General features: G+C 46.7%; 1 protein-coding gene across 1 annotated transcript in view; it reads left to right on the plus strand.

Annotated features, from left to right (window-relative positions):
* Positions 1-4,141: 4,141 nt before the first annotated feature.
* The window catches only part of LOC308160428 (voltage-gated potassium channel subunit beta-2-like), a gene marked incomplete at both ends in the record, with an annotated part of 119,061 nt that continues 107,526 nt past the window's right edge, over positions 4,142-15,676 (plus strand). Inside the window, one exon of the mRNA XM_080534342.1 lies at positions 4,142-4,623. Within this exon, the coding sequence (XP_080390468.1) occupies positions 4,142-4,623 (482 nt within the window). The remainder of the gene's footprint in view (positions 4,624-15,676) is intronic.

A 15,676-nucleotide genomic window follows, 5' to 3' on the forward strand; every position in this document is an offset into this window, starting at 1 on the left:
TAAATGACCCCACCCATGGCTGTTCTAGTATTAAATGACCCCACACATGGTTGTTCTAGTGTTAATGACCCCACCCATGGCTGTTCTAGTGTTAATGAACCCACCCATGGCTGTTCTAGTGTTAATGAACCCACCCATGGCTGTTCTAATGTTAAATGACCCCACCCATGGCTGTTCTAGTGTTAATGAACCCACCCATGGCTGTTCTAGTGTTAAGTCCCGTCTTTTCTAACATCCTGAGAATGTCATGTTGATTGACAGTCCAGGGGTAACCTGGGACTGAACAATAAGACAACACGCAAGCACGTACACACATACACGCACATATACGCACACACACGCACACCACACGCACACTACACGCACACACACACACACACACACACACACACACACGTACACACACGTACACACACACCACACACACACACACACCATGCACCACACACACACACACACTCATACACACACGTACACACACCACGCACACACCACGCACACACCACGCACATACACACACACACACACGCACACACACACACACACACACACACACACACACACACGCACGCGCACACCTCTCCGTCATCAACAAAGTAGCTAGTGGGATCCAAATTGATGCATTCCGACAGGAACAGCTTAGAGACTCCATTAGAATGCACCAGGCTGTAAGCCAAGGGATGTCAGACTTGCTTTATTTAGGGTGGATGTGACATCATTGGCAAAATAGTACATCATAAATAATAGATTGGAATGTTCCCAGAATAAAGCCTGTTCCTAACTGTTACCCAAGGAGAAATTGGAATGGCAGAGTTTATGCAATGATGCTTTTAGACTTTCAAGTGGTCCAACATGAATCTCTTTAGATCAGGGACGTGGGGGCAGTGATTCTAGCAAGCAGAGACACAGTAGAGCAGTGTTTCCAAGGTTCGTACTGCCATCCCAGTGGTAGTCTACCTCAATGCCACTGCTGCTGCAGCAGACTGGTTCGTCATGGTCTGCCTTGCAGCTTATCAGATACAGTAGTTAAAAATAAAGTTCATTATAGCAGCTCATTTAGGAATTACAAAGACGAAGGGTGGAAATGGTTTCAAAATGTTAATGGTTAAAATCAGGTTGTTCTTCAAATGTCCTTATCTACTTATACATGCTCCTCTCATCACACATTCTGTCACAGTCCCTATATGCGCAGGCAGCAACAGCGATGGAGATGTCAGGGAAATGTTTTCGAGTAATCGGATATGAGTTCGAGTGCGAGTCAGCTTTGATGACGCAACTTTTATTACAGAATCTAGTCAGGAATGTTCATGTGTGACAGGAGTAAGGCTTTCGGGTTCCAATGGGATTGAGGCTGGTTTGACAAGTATACTACAGTATTATATATAGATATATAGGACATGGAATTTCAGGGATATGTGCAATGGAATGTCTGCAAATTGAGGTCCTCTGAGTGGATTCTCCAAATATAGATCGGAGATTTAATTCACTGCTTAGGTATTTAATGTCCCACCACACTCCCTATTGCTCTCATCCATCCTTACGTAACTCTGTTGTATGCATAGTGGGAGTGAGTTTGTGTACATACACACGGTCCTTCGAAACAAGTAAAAAAAAAAAAAATGCTTTTAGTATTCGTGTGTTTTTGTGGTTCAGACAATCGCGAGCTTTTAGTGCAAAAGCTAGATAAATAATTCACTTCTGGGACTATTTGCTGGGGGTTTTGACGTGGCCTCATGACAGGCGCAAACACAACTTCCCGTGTCATGGAGCAGGGGGGGGGGGCGGTAGTGGAGTGCTTCCCGTATCCGGGAGGTAGTGGAGTACCGCTGGTGCTCACTTGCACACTACTTTACTGTCCCTGACTCAGCACAGCTGCTTGTGCAAAACCTCTGCACTCCTCTGGTTTTTCTCTGGGGTGACTTTTTAACCACCACTACCACTACCGCTACCATCAGCCTCCCAAATGAGCAGTGTGGTTCAGAGCCCCTGCATGAGCGGGGATATCAGGCATCCCCGGACCAGGGTAAGTATTCGCTCTCTTCGCAAAGCTAATGTTTTTTTTTAGAAGAACTGATGAATGGGAGGAGGGGGAGGGGGGGGGTTGATGGATGAGATGGAGAGATTGTGGATGGATCATGCATGGAAATGCTGCCCGTTGTCTGCACTGCCCGGAACTTAATACCCTTATACCCTGCAATGCACCTTGGGCAGGTTGGCAGAGGCACCTTCGTTTGGATCACTCACCACCCCCTCTTCCACGGACGCACGTCGGTCTGCTGCACCTCGGTCTGCCTGGGAGACGCTCTCTGTTATAGCCACGAAGATGGAAAAAGAGGAGGCTTTTGAAATATTGATTAGTTTCCCATCAGCAGAAGGGGTGGCTGCTGCTGCTGCTTGCATGGAAATTGCGGCTGTCTTGGTGGAGGAAGCACACTAGAGACGCTGGAGGTGTTCGAGGAGCAAGTCTTAAGACACGCTGTGTTTATTTCTCTTGTGGGTGTCCCGGGCAGAATCCCCCCTGCTTTAACAGAGATGTTGATCGTATCTAGGGGTGGGCATCGACGATCGATAATTGATCGATAAGGATCTTGGTCGATCACAAAATAAAACATCTACATCTAAACAAATTTTTTTTTATTTTGTGATCGACCAAGATCCTTATCGATCAATTATCGATCAATTATCGATCGTCGATGCCCACCCCTAATCGTATCAGAGGTTTCAAATGCAGTTGACACATGTCATTTAGAAGTATTTCATGGATCAGGGTTCCCACGGGTCCTTTAAATCCTTGAAAGTTTGTGAATTTGAGAAAAAGAAATCAAGGTCTTAAAAGTTTCTGAAAATAGACATGGGTCATTGAAAGTGCTTGAATTCCCCTCTCTCTCTCTCTCTCTCTCTGTAAAAACAATATATATATAAAAAAATGTTTTACTTAGCTCGTCAACTAGTTCTGTCAACTATGCCGTGTTGGGTCCTTGAATTTGAGGGAATTGAGTCTTGAAAGTCCTTGAAAGGTGCTTGACAGGTGCTTGAAAGGTGCTTGAATTTGATGTTTCAGAAGGTGTGGGAACCCTGATGGATGGTGAGCTTTTTGTTATTTGTTAAAATGTTTGTAACTAAGTAGAATATTACAGTCTCAGAGTATTTATGTGAATTTCAGCCATTAAAACCTGTAGATTCTGCAGTGTCTGTGTGTTGTTGGGGGGGGGGGGTGACACAGCAGGACTGAGAGCACAGCAGAACTTTCTTTCATTTCAGTAGCTCAGGAGGTTTGACATTTGGCATGGTGGCAGATATATAGTCTGTCTGATAATCAGTCCCCCTCCTGTTGGGTGCCTGGCTATTTTTGTGACAACCCCAAGTCAGCAGACACAGCTTTAGTTAATTGGGTGCTGGCCAGCTCTCGAGAGATAGTGACTAATGTCACTCAACTGGTTCTCCCTCGACGGCCGGCGGTGGCACGGAGTGATGCGTCCAAGTGTCACAACATTCTCGGTGCATGCCACGGTACCCACGAAACCTTGGTTCCTGCCAGCAGAGAGCTTCTTAGCATAATGGATGTGCCACTGCTGAGAACACTTTGAGGGGGCTCACCTGCACGCACATAGAGTGCACACACACACACCGTCACACCCACACGCACATGCACTCGCACACACCCACACACACACCACCACACGCACACACATGTTCTACGCTCGCTAGAACACACCTGGGAAGAGCCCTATCACTTTGTTCAAGCTGCCATTCTGTTGGCTTACACAATGGGGCTGGGGGGAGGGGTCGGGTGATGGCGAGGGGAGGGGAGGGGATGGCAGCTCTGATTACAGGCAATGATGCATGGGACTGGGGGTGTTTGTGTCATCCCACCCACCCAACCCACTCGGAGCAGAACAAACAGGTGCTCTTTAAATCCACGGCTCTGTCTCACTCCCTTTGACCTCGGGGGGGCTCGGCACCAAGCGATACAGCACCAGTTCCCTCTCTCTTTCTCTCTCTCTCTCTCTCTCTGTTTCCTTCCTTTCTTCATCCGACCGTCCGTCCGTCTCCCGTTCACGTTTGACACGCACACCCGCCGTGGTGGCGGTACCCACTGGGGGGGTCGTCATCGGCACGAGTGTTTCTTGGCGGCAGCAGCATGTTTGGCACGCACAAAAGCAGCCTGAGCGAAGTGCGGGGCGGCGGTGGGGGGGGAGGAGGAGGAGGCTCTCGCCGCCACAGCCTCGGTCGCCAACTGAGCTCGGTCGCTGTTGACAACCCCCAGATGCCCAAGCCGGGGTGTGGTGGCGGAGGGCCTCCACCTGGTGGTGGAGTAGGGATACGGCGGACCAGCAGCATCAGCGGCGGTGGCGTTGTCGGCGGTGGCGGTGGCGTTGTCGGTGGGAAGATGTTGTCCCTGTCATCCATGAGCGAGAGCATGCGCAGCGGCCTGAGCTGCTTCCTGTCGGAGCAGGCCCTGGAGCAGGAGGAGAGGCAGCAGAGGAGCGACCAGCTGGCCGAGCTCCAGCGTCTGCGGGAGGTGCGCGCCGCCGCGCAGCTGAAGAACCTGGAGGACTTCCTCAGGATGAACCACGTGTCGCTGCGGGACTGCGTGTCCTACACGACCGGCATGAGGTACAGGTAAGGTGCAACCCTGCGTTTGAGGCTTGCTCAATCGAAAGGTAACGGCTAACGGTTTCATATTGGGTTTGGGTTGAAGTTACAGGTCAGGGTTAATGGTTTTGGAGGAGATAGGGTTGAAGTTACAGGTCAGCGTTAATGGTTTTGGAGGAGATAGGGTTGAAGTTCCAGGTCAGGATTTATGGTTTTGGAGGAGATAGGGTTGAAGTTACAGGTCAGGGTTAATGGTTTTGGATGAGATAGGGATGTGGTATGGATGCAGTAAAGGCTAAAACAGGGATGGGATCAGGGATGGGAAGAATGGCATGAAGTCCTGGAAGAATTTATTAAGGAGGGATGAGATTGCTGTTGAGTTCAGGTTCATGTGAGGACTATGGCGAGGGTAGAGAGAGACTGGGTTGACATTCAGTGGAAAGGTAACATTTAGTGGTGTGAATATCAGCTGAAACAGGGCCATACAATACAAGGTTGAGGTACAGTTTACTGTAAGAGTTACAATACAATGTTTTGGGATGTTGCGGATGGCCTTCTTTAGGGATGTTGCGGAAGGACTTCTTTAGATTAGGTTAGATTCAACTTTATTGTCATTGCAGAGTACAAGTACCAGACAACGAAATGCAGTTTAGCATCTAACCAGAAGTGCAAATAGTGATATGAAACATGAGAGTGATAAGTGATAGGTACAGTATGGCAAGTATGGTAGTTAGAGGTATATACAGGAGATGGATAGCAGTAAGCTATGTACAGTATGGTGTATACAGAGGCTAGATGATATGTGCAAAGGTAGTAATGCAAACAGCAGTAGTGCAAAGGGGAATTAAATGTTCACTTCAACCTGAGGGCATAGGAAGGGGAGCTGCTGCACACTATGGATCAGATAGAAATCACATAGGAATAACTTTCTGTGACTATAAGGTCAAAGGTTGATTTAAAGGGATTAACACGTAAAGGATTCACTATTTTCAAGAGAACACTTCAAATCGTTTTTAGACCAGATCTCCCATGTTGTCCGTCGATTCATTTCTCTGTGACAGAATTTGCGATAGATGAATGAATGTTTGATACATGACTCCGCATCAGCATTTACAGATACAGCAACATGTTTGCTGGATTGGTGTGGCCACTGCAATAGGAAGGAGTCCAATAATGTGAACCCACGCTGTCCCCATGTCCTTTTATGTTTGAAGATGACATAATATGTAAACAGTAACTGTTGTCATTCAACTATGGTGCCAGCCACACACCTTTTGGAGGCGAGCTTAGCTTTGTTTGTTTACTATTTGCTTGTACAACAGAGTATCAAGTTGCCAACGTGTCACCAGTGTTGGTGAGTAATTCCACTACATGTAGCTCAGCTATTAGCTATTTCAGGACATTTCTACTGTAGCGTGGTGGTAGTTAAACTAAAGTCAAATCGTAGTCGTGTTTTCAGTACTGAACAACCTTTTTGCCATGTAGCTGTGTTGTGGGTTATTGTCACTATGCGCCCCCAAAAGAAAAGGAATTCAACTGTTACAGACAGTGAACTTCACATATTCCTACTATTTATCCCCTCAATTCCTGTTCCTCCACATTGTTCCACCTGTTTCATCTTTCTCAGGGATTTCAGAGCATTTCAGTTTCTGTCACACATCTTTCACTAACTGACTTTCATGTGTTGGACGAAGCACTTATTGTTTTTTTAGCAGCATCCTAACCCTTCTCTTAAGGTTAGCCTTAGTGTAGTTCAACTTCTTCCATAGTAAAGTCATCTAGTTATAGTTAAATACATTTTCAAAGTAGCTTCTCCAACATTGCTTGTCACACACACCCACACTCACACACCCACACGCACACACACACACACACACACACACACACACACACACACACACACACACACACACACACACACATGGCTCTGTCTCCACAGAGTGGAGTGCTTGTGTGTTCCACTCTGTTTGCCTTTCTGTGTTGGTCTGGTCTGTCTGTGCTTTGGCATGAGCAGTGTTGACGGAAAGCAGATAATAGCAAGTCTTTATTGGAGTCTGACAACACTGAGGGTACTACCAGCTTAACTAACCTTTAGTCCTTAATCCGTCATTATGAAGGTACTCCTGCACAGCTCTGCAATTGACAAGTGTACTTGCAGACGGCTGATCATGCTGGTCATGTTTACCAACCAACACTGGGTCGTCCCACATAGATGGTTAGTAGATGTTCAACTAATTATTATTTCAGCTAACTATCAACCCATCCAAAACCCTAAACTTAACCCTAAACCTAGCCCTAGCAAGCTGCTGCATATCAACAGAGTTGAAGTTGATTGTTTGAGCAACTGTAATGTTGATCATGTATGGTGGAAGATCTGTGAGTGACCGTGAAAAGAATCCATCATCCCAATAAACATGTCTGTCCATACACAATGTTTAGAAAGACATGTTTCTTTCGATTTATTTGAAATGTTTTTTTCTTAACCAGGATGATCTAGATTCTAGACAAGTCAAGCATGTGTTAAAGGAATGCACACTGGGCTACAATGAGCAATGTGTAACCCTACCCCTAACCATAACCCTAGAAAGCATGCTGCCATTCAAGACAAGCCATAAGTCATCTTTGCGCCATTGGTCAAAGATAGTTGCTGTTTTGACAGAAAGCGGTGTAGAGTATCACAAACGCTCCGTTCTCTCTGTGACCCCCCTGTCTCAGCTCAACCCTTCTTCTGTGAGGGATCGCTGGAGTGTGACATTTCATTGCGATATCGAGTTGCAGAGGCAATCTTGCTTATGAAGATGACTGGACTGTAACTAGTTTGTTGGCTTTTCCCCCTCCAGGCTATAATTACTTTCTGTTATCAACTCATCTAGATGTAATTGGATCTTTAGTGCAAGTGCCAAGTATATATCTAATTCTGACATCAGCTTGATGTTGATTAAGTATACCGTGTTTAATTGACAGCAGTTTCTTCATCTGTTTGAGGTGTAATAGAGACTGCAACAGTTATTTAAACCAAACAGACAATCATTTGTCATTCATGTTCTATTTCAGAAGATACTCCATGGGGAGTTTTAGTTGTGTTGCACTTGTGCGAATCTAACTAACTAACATTAAGTAGGGGGCATAAGATGATTGAAAATGTGTGTTTTTAAATATCATAAAAAAATTGCTCTAGCTCTGTAACTATTGCTATATTAAAGGTGCAATACACTATGTAGCTTTTTCCCTTTAAAAAAAAGTCACAAAATAACCATGCTGAATCATTACTTATGGTTCATTGGCAGGCTGTCACACTGAGCACATTTCTCAGTGCTGGAAGCTGACCGAAGCAATGGAAGTCTTTGTATGCAAAATACATTTGTAACATATATTTCGATGATTTCTCGTAGTAAACTGGAAGCCTAGGAGCCCTAAGCTAGATGACCCGAGGGACCTGTAGGTGGAATAAGGGGTTAAAAGGTCTGTGATGTAGGAGGGGACCTGCCCATTCAGAGCTTTAAAAACAAACAGGACAACCTTGAAGTAAATCCTGAACCGCACTGGAAACCAATGGAGAGAGGCCAGAATTGGGGTAATGGTCTCTCTTCCGGTTACCTGTCAGGAGCCTGGGAGCGGTGTTCTGGACAAGTTGCAGGCAGAACAGGGACGACAGTCTAATCCCTGTATTTCAGTAGTCGAGGTTATGAGGCGTGGATGACCTTCTCATGGTCTTTGAATGAAAGAAAGGGCTTGATTTTTGCAATTGTACGTAGCTGAAAGAAACTGGCTTTCACTACTGTATTAACCTGCTTGTCGAACGTAATACTAGAACAGCCATGGGTGGGGTCATTTGACCAAGTGAGTATCACATTTCAATCAAATTTCAGGACCCTCCTTTGATGACTTTTCCTAGATATGGGACTTCTACCACCCAGTATCCTTACATTTTCTAAATCACTAATCGAGCAAAGAGAGTACCGTACCTCGGTTCCAGGGAACGCTGGGGGATGAAGCGGCACAGCTGACCAGGTCCTTCCCCGCGGAGCTGGGATAGGTAGGCCGGCGCAGAGTAAGGGGGTGAGCAGGCGAGACTCCTCGGCTTCACTGAGGCACCTGCGTGTTTGCTCCGCCTCCCGGTTAGTTTCCTACGGCGGCGGGCGTATCGCGGAGCCCACACACCCCCTCAGGGTGATGTGGAAACAGAAAATGGTGGAAGCTGCTTTCTCCCGAATGCAGAAGTCCACAACAGAGGCTTGGATATTCATCAGTAGTGTTTGGCGATCATAAACTAGAGTGGCTTACACAACATGCATACGCCAACACACAGACAGAGCAGACACACATACAGAGCAGACACAGAGACAGAGCAGACACAGAGCAGACACACAGACAGAGCAGACACACAGACAGAGCAGACACACGGACAGAGCAGACACACAGACAGAGCAGACACACAGACAGAGCAGACACACAGACAGAGCAGACACAGAGGACAGAACAGACACACAGACAGAGCAGACACAGAGGACAAACAGCAGTGGCAGCAGGTGACGACGAGCAGCCGAGAACAGAGGCGCGGCCATCGCTCTAACCTGTGGGTGACAGACTTTTGGTGTGGTCCTAGAGGGCGGTTCTTGTGTGCCGAGGTGCTTCAGAAGTCAGTGTCATTCTGGTGCAGTCCTCTCTCTGGGCAGTACGGAGGCAACAGGCACTGTTCTGCAGGGCATTTTGATCTAAATTGTTTGGATTGATCAAAGTCAACTTTCTACAGGCATGCAGTTGATCAAGCAGAGGCGCCCCGTCCATAGAGGCAACCAAGGCAATTGCTTGGGGCCACCAAACAAAAAGGGCCTTTTTGTCAAACTGAAACTGTCCTTGGATGAATGTATTTTCAATGGAAATCATGGCATTTAGCGTTCAGTCGCTCTGAGTCTGCTCGCGCTGCGCTGCGCTCGCGCTGCGCATACATTCATCCAAGGACAGTTTTAGTTTGACAAGCTAAACAATATGAGGGTAGTTAAGACTTTAACTACTTTTCATTGTGAAATAGCTAGTTTGGTAAAGTATTCCCTGCAATTACGGCGTTATTATATGATCTATAACACCGCGGACATCCATATCCGTAACCACTATTGGCAGTATCCACGCCGCTGCCCCAAAACCCCCCTAGTGGGGCCCCGCCCCCTTCTAGCTTGAAATTGACTTCTAGCTGCCTCTCAACTGTCAGCAGCAATCATGAAGCGATCGCACATTTCTGGTCACCAAAAAAGAAAAAAGAAACGAGAAGACAATGAAAAACGACACCAGGATAGTGGTAAGTGGATAGAAGCTGCAGAGTGCAAAAATGAAAATAAGATGCAGAGTGCAAAATAAGTAAGATATCTTAGGCAGGCAGACAGACAGACAAGCAGGCAGACAGACAGACAGACCCAGTGGAGTCATGTAAAATGTAAATAGGAACACCAGCGGTTTCAGAATATACTTGTTTATTGATTTTTTGATTGATTTGTTTATTTATTTGTTGTTCTTGCTCTGTTTGATATTACATATTAATGTTGCTGTTTCAGAATGTGAAAACACCAGCAGTTTCAGAATGTAAGTGTGTTAAGAGTTCTAATAAGCACCATTGTGAGTTGATATTTCATTATTTATATTGCTCCAATTTGATGTTACTACACATGGCTCCTTTGTTGATCAAATACTCAGACGTGTGTGTGACTGTTAATTAATACATTATGACATTTATAATGAATTCCTTTGTTTCAGACTGTTTTTTTACTTACACACACACGAGCGCGCGCATATGCGCGAACTTCGTAAAACCGTATTATATTTTAGTGTCAGGGAAATAAATACATTTAAAAATGTCCACATCGTCACCCGCCTAAGACCCTTACCAGGGGCCTCCATAATGTTGTTTGCTTAGGGCCCCCAAAAGTCTAGGGGCTCCACTGTGATCAAGTACAATGTGGGTCCTTCCCACTGCGGTCACCACCCTTTTCCAAGGACTTCCATACCTACAATGCACTGACAGCGTCACTTATATTAGTTTTAAATGTATTCCAATTTACAGCCTACATAAATATTGTTCTATTGCTCTTTTTGCCATTGTCTTCTAGATTACTTTTGCTTATATCGTTGTTTTTTTATGTAACCTCACCAAGTCAATTTCTTATGTGTACAAATTGGCACTAAAAAGAGGAGCCAGATACAAAATATAGAACGTCCATACTTGCACTAACATAATACACATCACACAGTGTACACATTTTACCAAAACAAACCACAGGTTTGTAAAGACACACGGACCCTGAAACTCTCTGAACTGATTCAAGTCAGATTCGAGTCAGAAGTTTCTGTGTGCATTTCAGTCTAACTTAAACATCTGAATTCTGATTCTGAAACGTAATGTTTTTGTTTTGCGAATAACTATGTTACCAGAAAAGTAAGTACCAATTCTATTAGTTAGAGAGTAATATGAGAAACTCCCACCAGTTCACACTGTATGTGTTAATGACAGGTCACCATGATCTTATTCTTGTACCCAGACAGATACGTTGAGTCAATGTTATTCCAGGCTGATATACAGTATGTATGCAATGGCATGGGGACAAGGTTATCATGGTCTGGAGAATGAAGCTCCTGTGGCAGTCTGTGCTGTTTCCAGAAGGGCTAAACATCAATCTGGGGTTTCCAGAAAGCTACATCAAAATCATAGTTCATTTATCACCCACCAGTTCCTGGTTCAAATCAAAAAAATGTTTAAAATAATTTCTCTAGCATACTAAACTGTCCTAGTTCGAGTTTGCCTGGCACAACTGAACCAGTGGAGTAGTCAACGCATGTGCCAACCCCCCACGCCTAACTGGCATTCCAGACAGGCTCAAGCCAACACAAAACAACCCGGCGCAAGCAACGCCGGGGCCGCAGGGGAGGCCTGCTAGCGAGGCTGAGGAGGAGCCCGGACAAGCCAGCTTTGCCGAGCATCTTCCTCTCTAACGTAAGATCCCTCGCTAACAAGATGGACGAACTGAGACTGCAGGTCGCTACCAACAACACTGTGGGGGATAGCTGTGTGATTATTCTCACAGAAACCTGGCTCAGAGAAACCATTGTCGACTCTGCGGTCGCGCTACAAGGCCGCTCACTACACCGAGCGGACAGGACGAAGCTTAGCGAGAGGGGGCGGCCTGGTTATATCTACGAAGGACAGCTGGTGCTTAAACACAAAAACTGTGAGTAGGCACTGCTCCCCAGACCTGGAATACTTGACTGTTAAATGCCGACCCACATACCTCCCGAGGGAATTCAACGCAGTGTACATAAAGCTTCGTGCACACCGCGAACCGTGACCCACCGTTCTGACGCAACCTGGTGGGATGGGCTTGACGCATGTCGCATGCGATGCAGACGCAACATGTGTGCACAGCGGGGGAAGTTTGAACAAAAAGTTTTAACAATGGAGAAGCAATTGATTCTTGCCGTCTCTGGCCAACCAAAAGTTTGATACAGCTACATGCTGATACAGCTACATGTTGATACATATGTAAGGTGAATAGTGAGTTAACATGTTTATTAGTTGTATCCCTTCCTTGTTGTAAAACGTGTTGTTGTTGAACATGTCTGTGACTGAGATAGACTAGATACTACGGAGGATGTTATCATAGTGTCTGTGATGCTAACGGCGCCATCTTTGCTAGCCTGTGGAGACGCTATGATAGCATTAGCTCCACACGGATTTAACATGAACAGTAGTAGACTACACTTGTAGTAGTAGTAGTTGTATAAGGTGAATAGTTACTGGTTATTCAGTACCCAGTCTGGAGACTAGATAGAAAATGAGCTCCTACGTGGGTAACATCATCTCTTATAAGCCCAGGATACATGATAGCCTTTAGCTAGGCTAGCGAAGTTTCCCACAGAAGTGGGGGAAAAAACGTCAGATTAGATATATAAACTGGTTATTTTGATAAACCGGATACATTTTGTGAATATATATGGTTACTTTCTCGCCTGAAAACATATAAAAACTTCATAAAATGACATATTAACACTTGTAGAGCCAAATTAAAGATTTTCGCCAATGGCGGATTTTACATCTAAAGGCGAAAGTTCTGGTCAAGAAACTACTTCCGGTTGTTTTGACGGACCCAACTCAACGCAAAAGCTGAAATATTTTGACTGATTACCGCACCCTGACGGACAAGAAACGCAATGCAGAGCAACGCAACGGATCAACGCAACTGCCCCATTGAGATGAATGACTTCCGGTGCAACGCAATGACCTGGTGTGCACGAAGCTTAACAGCTGTTTACATTGCACCAAGCGCGGATGCTAGCTTAGCATTAGCCCAGCTACATGACGTCATCAGTAGTGGACAGAGCACAGATCCTCAGGCAGTGCACATCATCGCGGGGAATTTTAATCATGCCGACCTGAAGGTAGTACTACCTAAGTTCTATCAGCAGGTTAAATGTGCAACAAGAGGAGATAACACACTGGACAAAGTATACACCAACATCAAGCTTGCCTACAAAGCTAGACCGCTAGCTCATCTAGGCATGTCTGACCACGTGTCCATCCTCCTGATCCCAGCCTACACTCCCATGAGGAAAAGTGCTCCTATCACCACTAAGACTGTCAGAACCTGGCCAGCAGGGTCCGCTCCACTGCAGATCTGCCTGAATGACACCTCATGGCAGGAATATGAGCATGAGGACCTGGAACAGTTCACGTCGTCGGTTCTGAACCACATAGTGAACTGCACCAACTCAGCCACCGTGGACAAACGTGTCCGGGTCTACCCGAACACGAAGCCATGGATGACTGAGAAGGTCCGACAACTGCTCAAGGAGAGGAACAACGCCTTCTCAGCGAAGGACAAACTGCTGTATAACACCACCAGGGCTAACCTAAACCGTGGCATCCGGGAGGCCAAGGCAGACCACAGAGAGAGGATTGAGGAATGCTTCCTGAGCAACGACTCCAGGCGGGTGTGGCAGGGGGTTCAGCACATGACAAACTTCAGAGCCAACAAGCTCTCCGCCGCTGAGGGCGACCCCCTGCTGGCGGAAGAGCTGAACTCCTTCTACGCCCGGTTCGACGAGGGGCGAACGGAGGTAACCACAACACAAACACCACTCTCTCCAGCTCTCAGCAGCCTCACCCTCACAGAGCATGAAGTGAGACACGTGCTGAAGGCGGTGGACCCCAGAAAAGCCTCGGGGCCGGACGGCGTCCTGGGACGGGTGCTGAGGGACTGCGCCGACCAGCTGGCCGGGGTTTTCACCAACATCTTCAACCAGTCCCTGTCCCAGGCCACCATCCCACCCTGCCTGAAAATCTCAAAAATCATCCCAGTCCCGAAGAAAAGCACGGTGAGCTGCCTAAACGACTACCGCCCGGTGGCACTCACACCAATCATCATGAAGTGCTTCGAGAAACTGGTCCGGGCCCACATAGTCACATTCCTCCCGCCCAGCCTGGATCCATACCAGTTCGTCTACAGAGCCCACAGGTCCACAGAGGACGCCATCGTGACGACTCTCCACTCCACTCTATCCCACCTGGAGGGGGGGAACAGCTACGTGAGACTGCTCTTTGTGGACTTCAGCTCTGCTTTTAACACTATCCTTCCAGACAGGCTAGTGACCAAACTACTAGACCTGGGACTATCACACTCCATCTGCGCATGGATCAAGGACTTCCTGTCTGACCGCCCCCAGAGGGTGCGGGTGGGCTCCCACACCTCCACAGCCCTCAGACTCAGCACTGGGTCCCCCCATGGCTGCGTGCTGAGCCCCATCCTCTACAACCTCTACACCCACGACTTCACCCCCGTCCACCCCAGCAACTCCATCATAAAGTTTGCAGACAACACCACCGTGGTGGGCTGCATCTCGGGGGGGGACGAGACGGCATACAGGGATGAGGGGGAGCAGCTGGGCAAGCTGTGCAAGGTCAACAACCTCTTGCTGAACCAGCTAAAGACCCAGGAAATCATTGTGGACTTCAGTAGGAAAAAATCTGAGGTCCAGCCCTTGCTCATCGATGGAGGGAGCGTGGAGAGAGTCTCAACTCTCCGATTCCTGGGGGTGCACATACAGGAGGACCTGTCCTGGAGAACCAACACTGCAGCCATCATCAAGAAGGCACAACAGCAGCTCTACTTCCTGAGAGTCCTCAGGAACTACCACCTCAGACAGGAGCTGCTTGTGACCTTCTACCGCTGCACAGTGGAGAGCATCCTCACCTACTGCATTTGCGTGTGGTTCTTCAGCTGCACAGCCGCAGAGAGGAAAGCGCTACAGAGAGTCGTGAGATCGGCCCAGAAGATCATCGGCGCCCCCCTCCCCTCTCTGGAAGAGCTGTACAACACACGCTGCCTCAGGAAGGCCTCCAAGATCTCCAGGGACCCATCCCACCCTGGGAACGAACACTTTGTTCGACTGCGCTCAGGCAGGCGGTTCAGGACCATGTTCGCACGGACAAACAGACTGAAGTTCAGCTTCTACCCTAGGGCCATTCAGGCCCTGAACACAGCAAAGACCTAAGTTCTAGGCCCTGGACAATCTAGACAATTTGATGGCAGCTACTAGATTGTAAACATAAGTGCAATATTGTAATACAACTGTGAACATTCTAAACCTGCTAACTGCGACACTTTAATGAATGTGCAACAAATATTATGTGCAATATGACAACCCATGTGTACATAAGGTTCAGATATAGGAACAAGTTAGGATATGTATAGCATAGTGTACAGCACAGTGTTTTATTGTATAGTAGAGTCGTATAGTATAGTAGATAGTGTACATAGCCTTATTTATGTCAACCAGCTCTTTTCTCTTTTTTGTTTTATATTTGGCTCTCTTGTTTTTAGTCTTTTTTCCAAGCACCAGGGGAGCCCCCCCTCCTAAATGTCGTTGTATGGTACCTGTACTGTATTAATGACAATAAAGACCATTCATTCATTCATTCATTCAAAACACTCTCAAAGTATTTTAAATAATTTGATGTGCTTTTTTGACTCAAGGTCATCTTAGTGTTATGAAGCTTTCGGGAAAATGTAACCCCACTGCTTCTGTTTGTGGGGAA

The sequence above is a fragment of the Nansenia antarctica genome, assembly GCF_963989245.1.
Source record: "Nansenia antarctica genome assembly, chromosome: 6".
NCBI lineage: Eukaryota > Metazoa > Chordata > Actinopteri > Argentiniformes > Microstomatidae > Nansenia > Nansenia antarctica.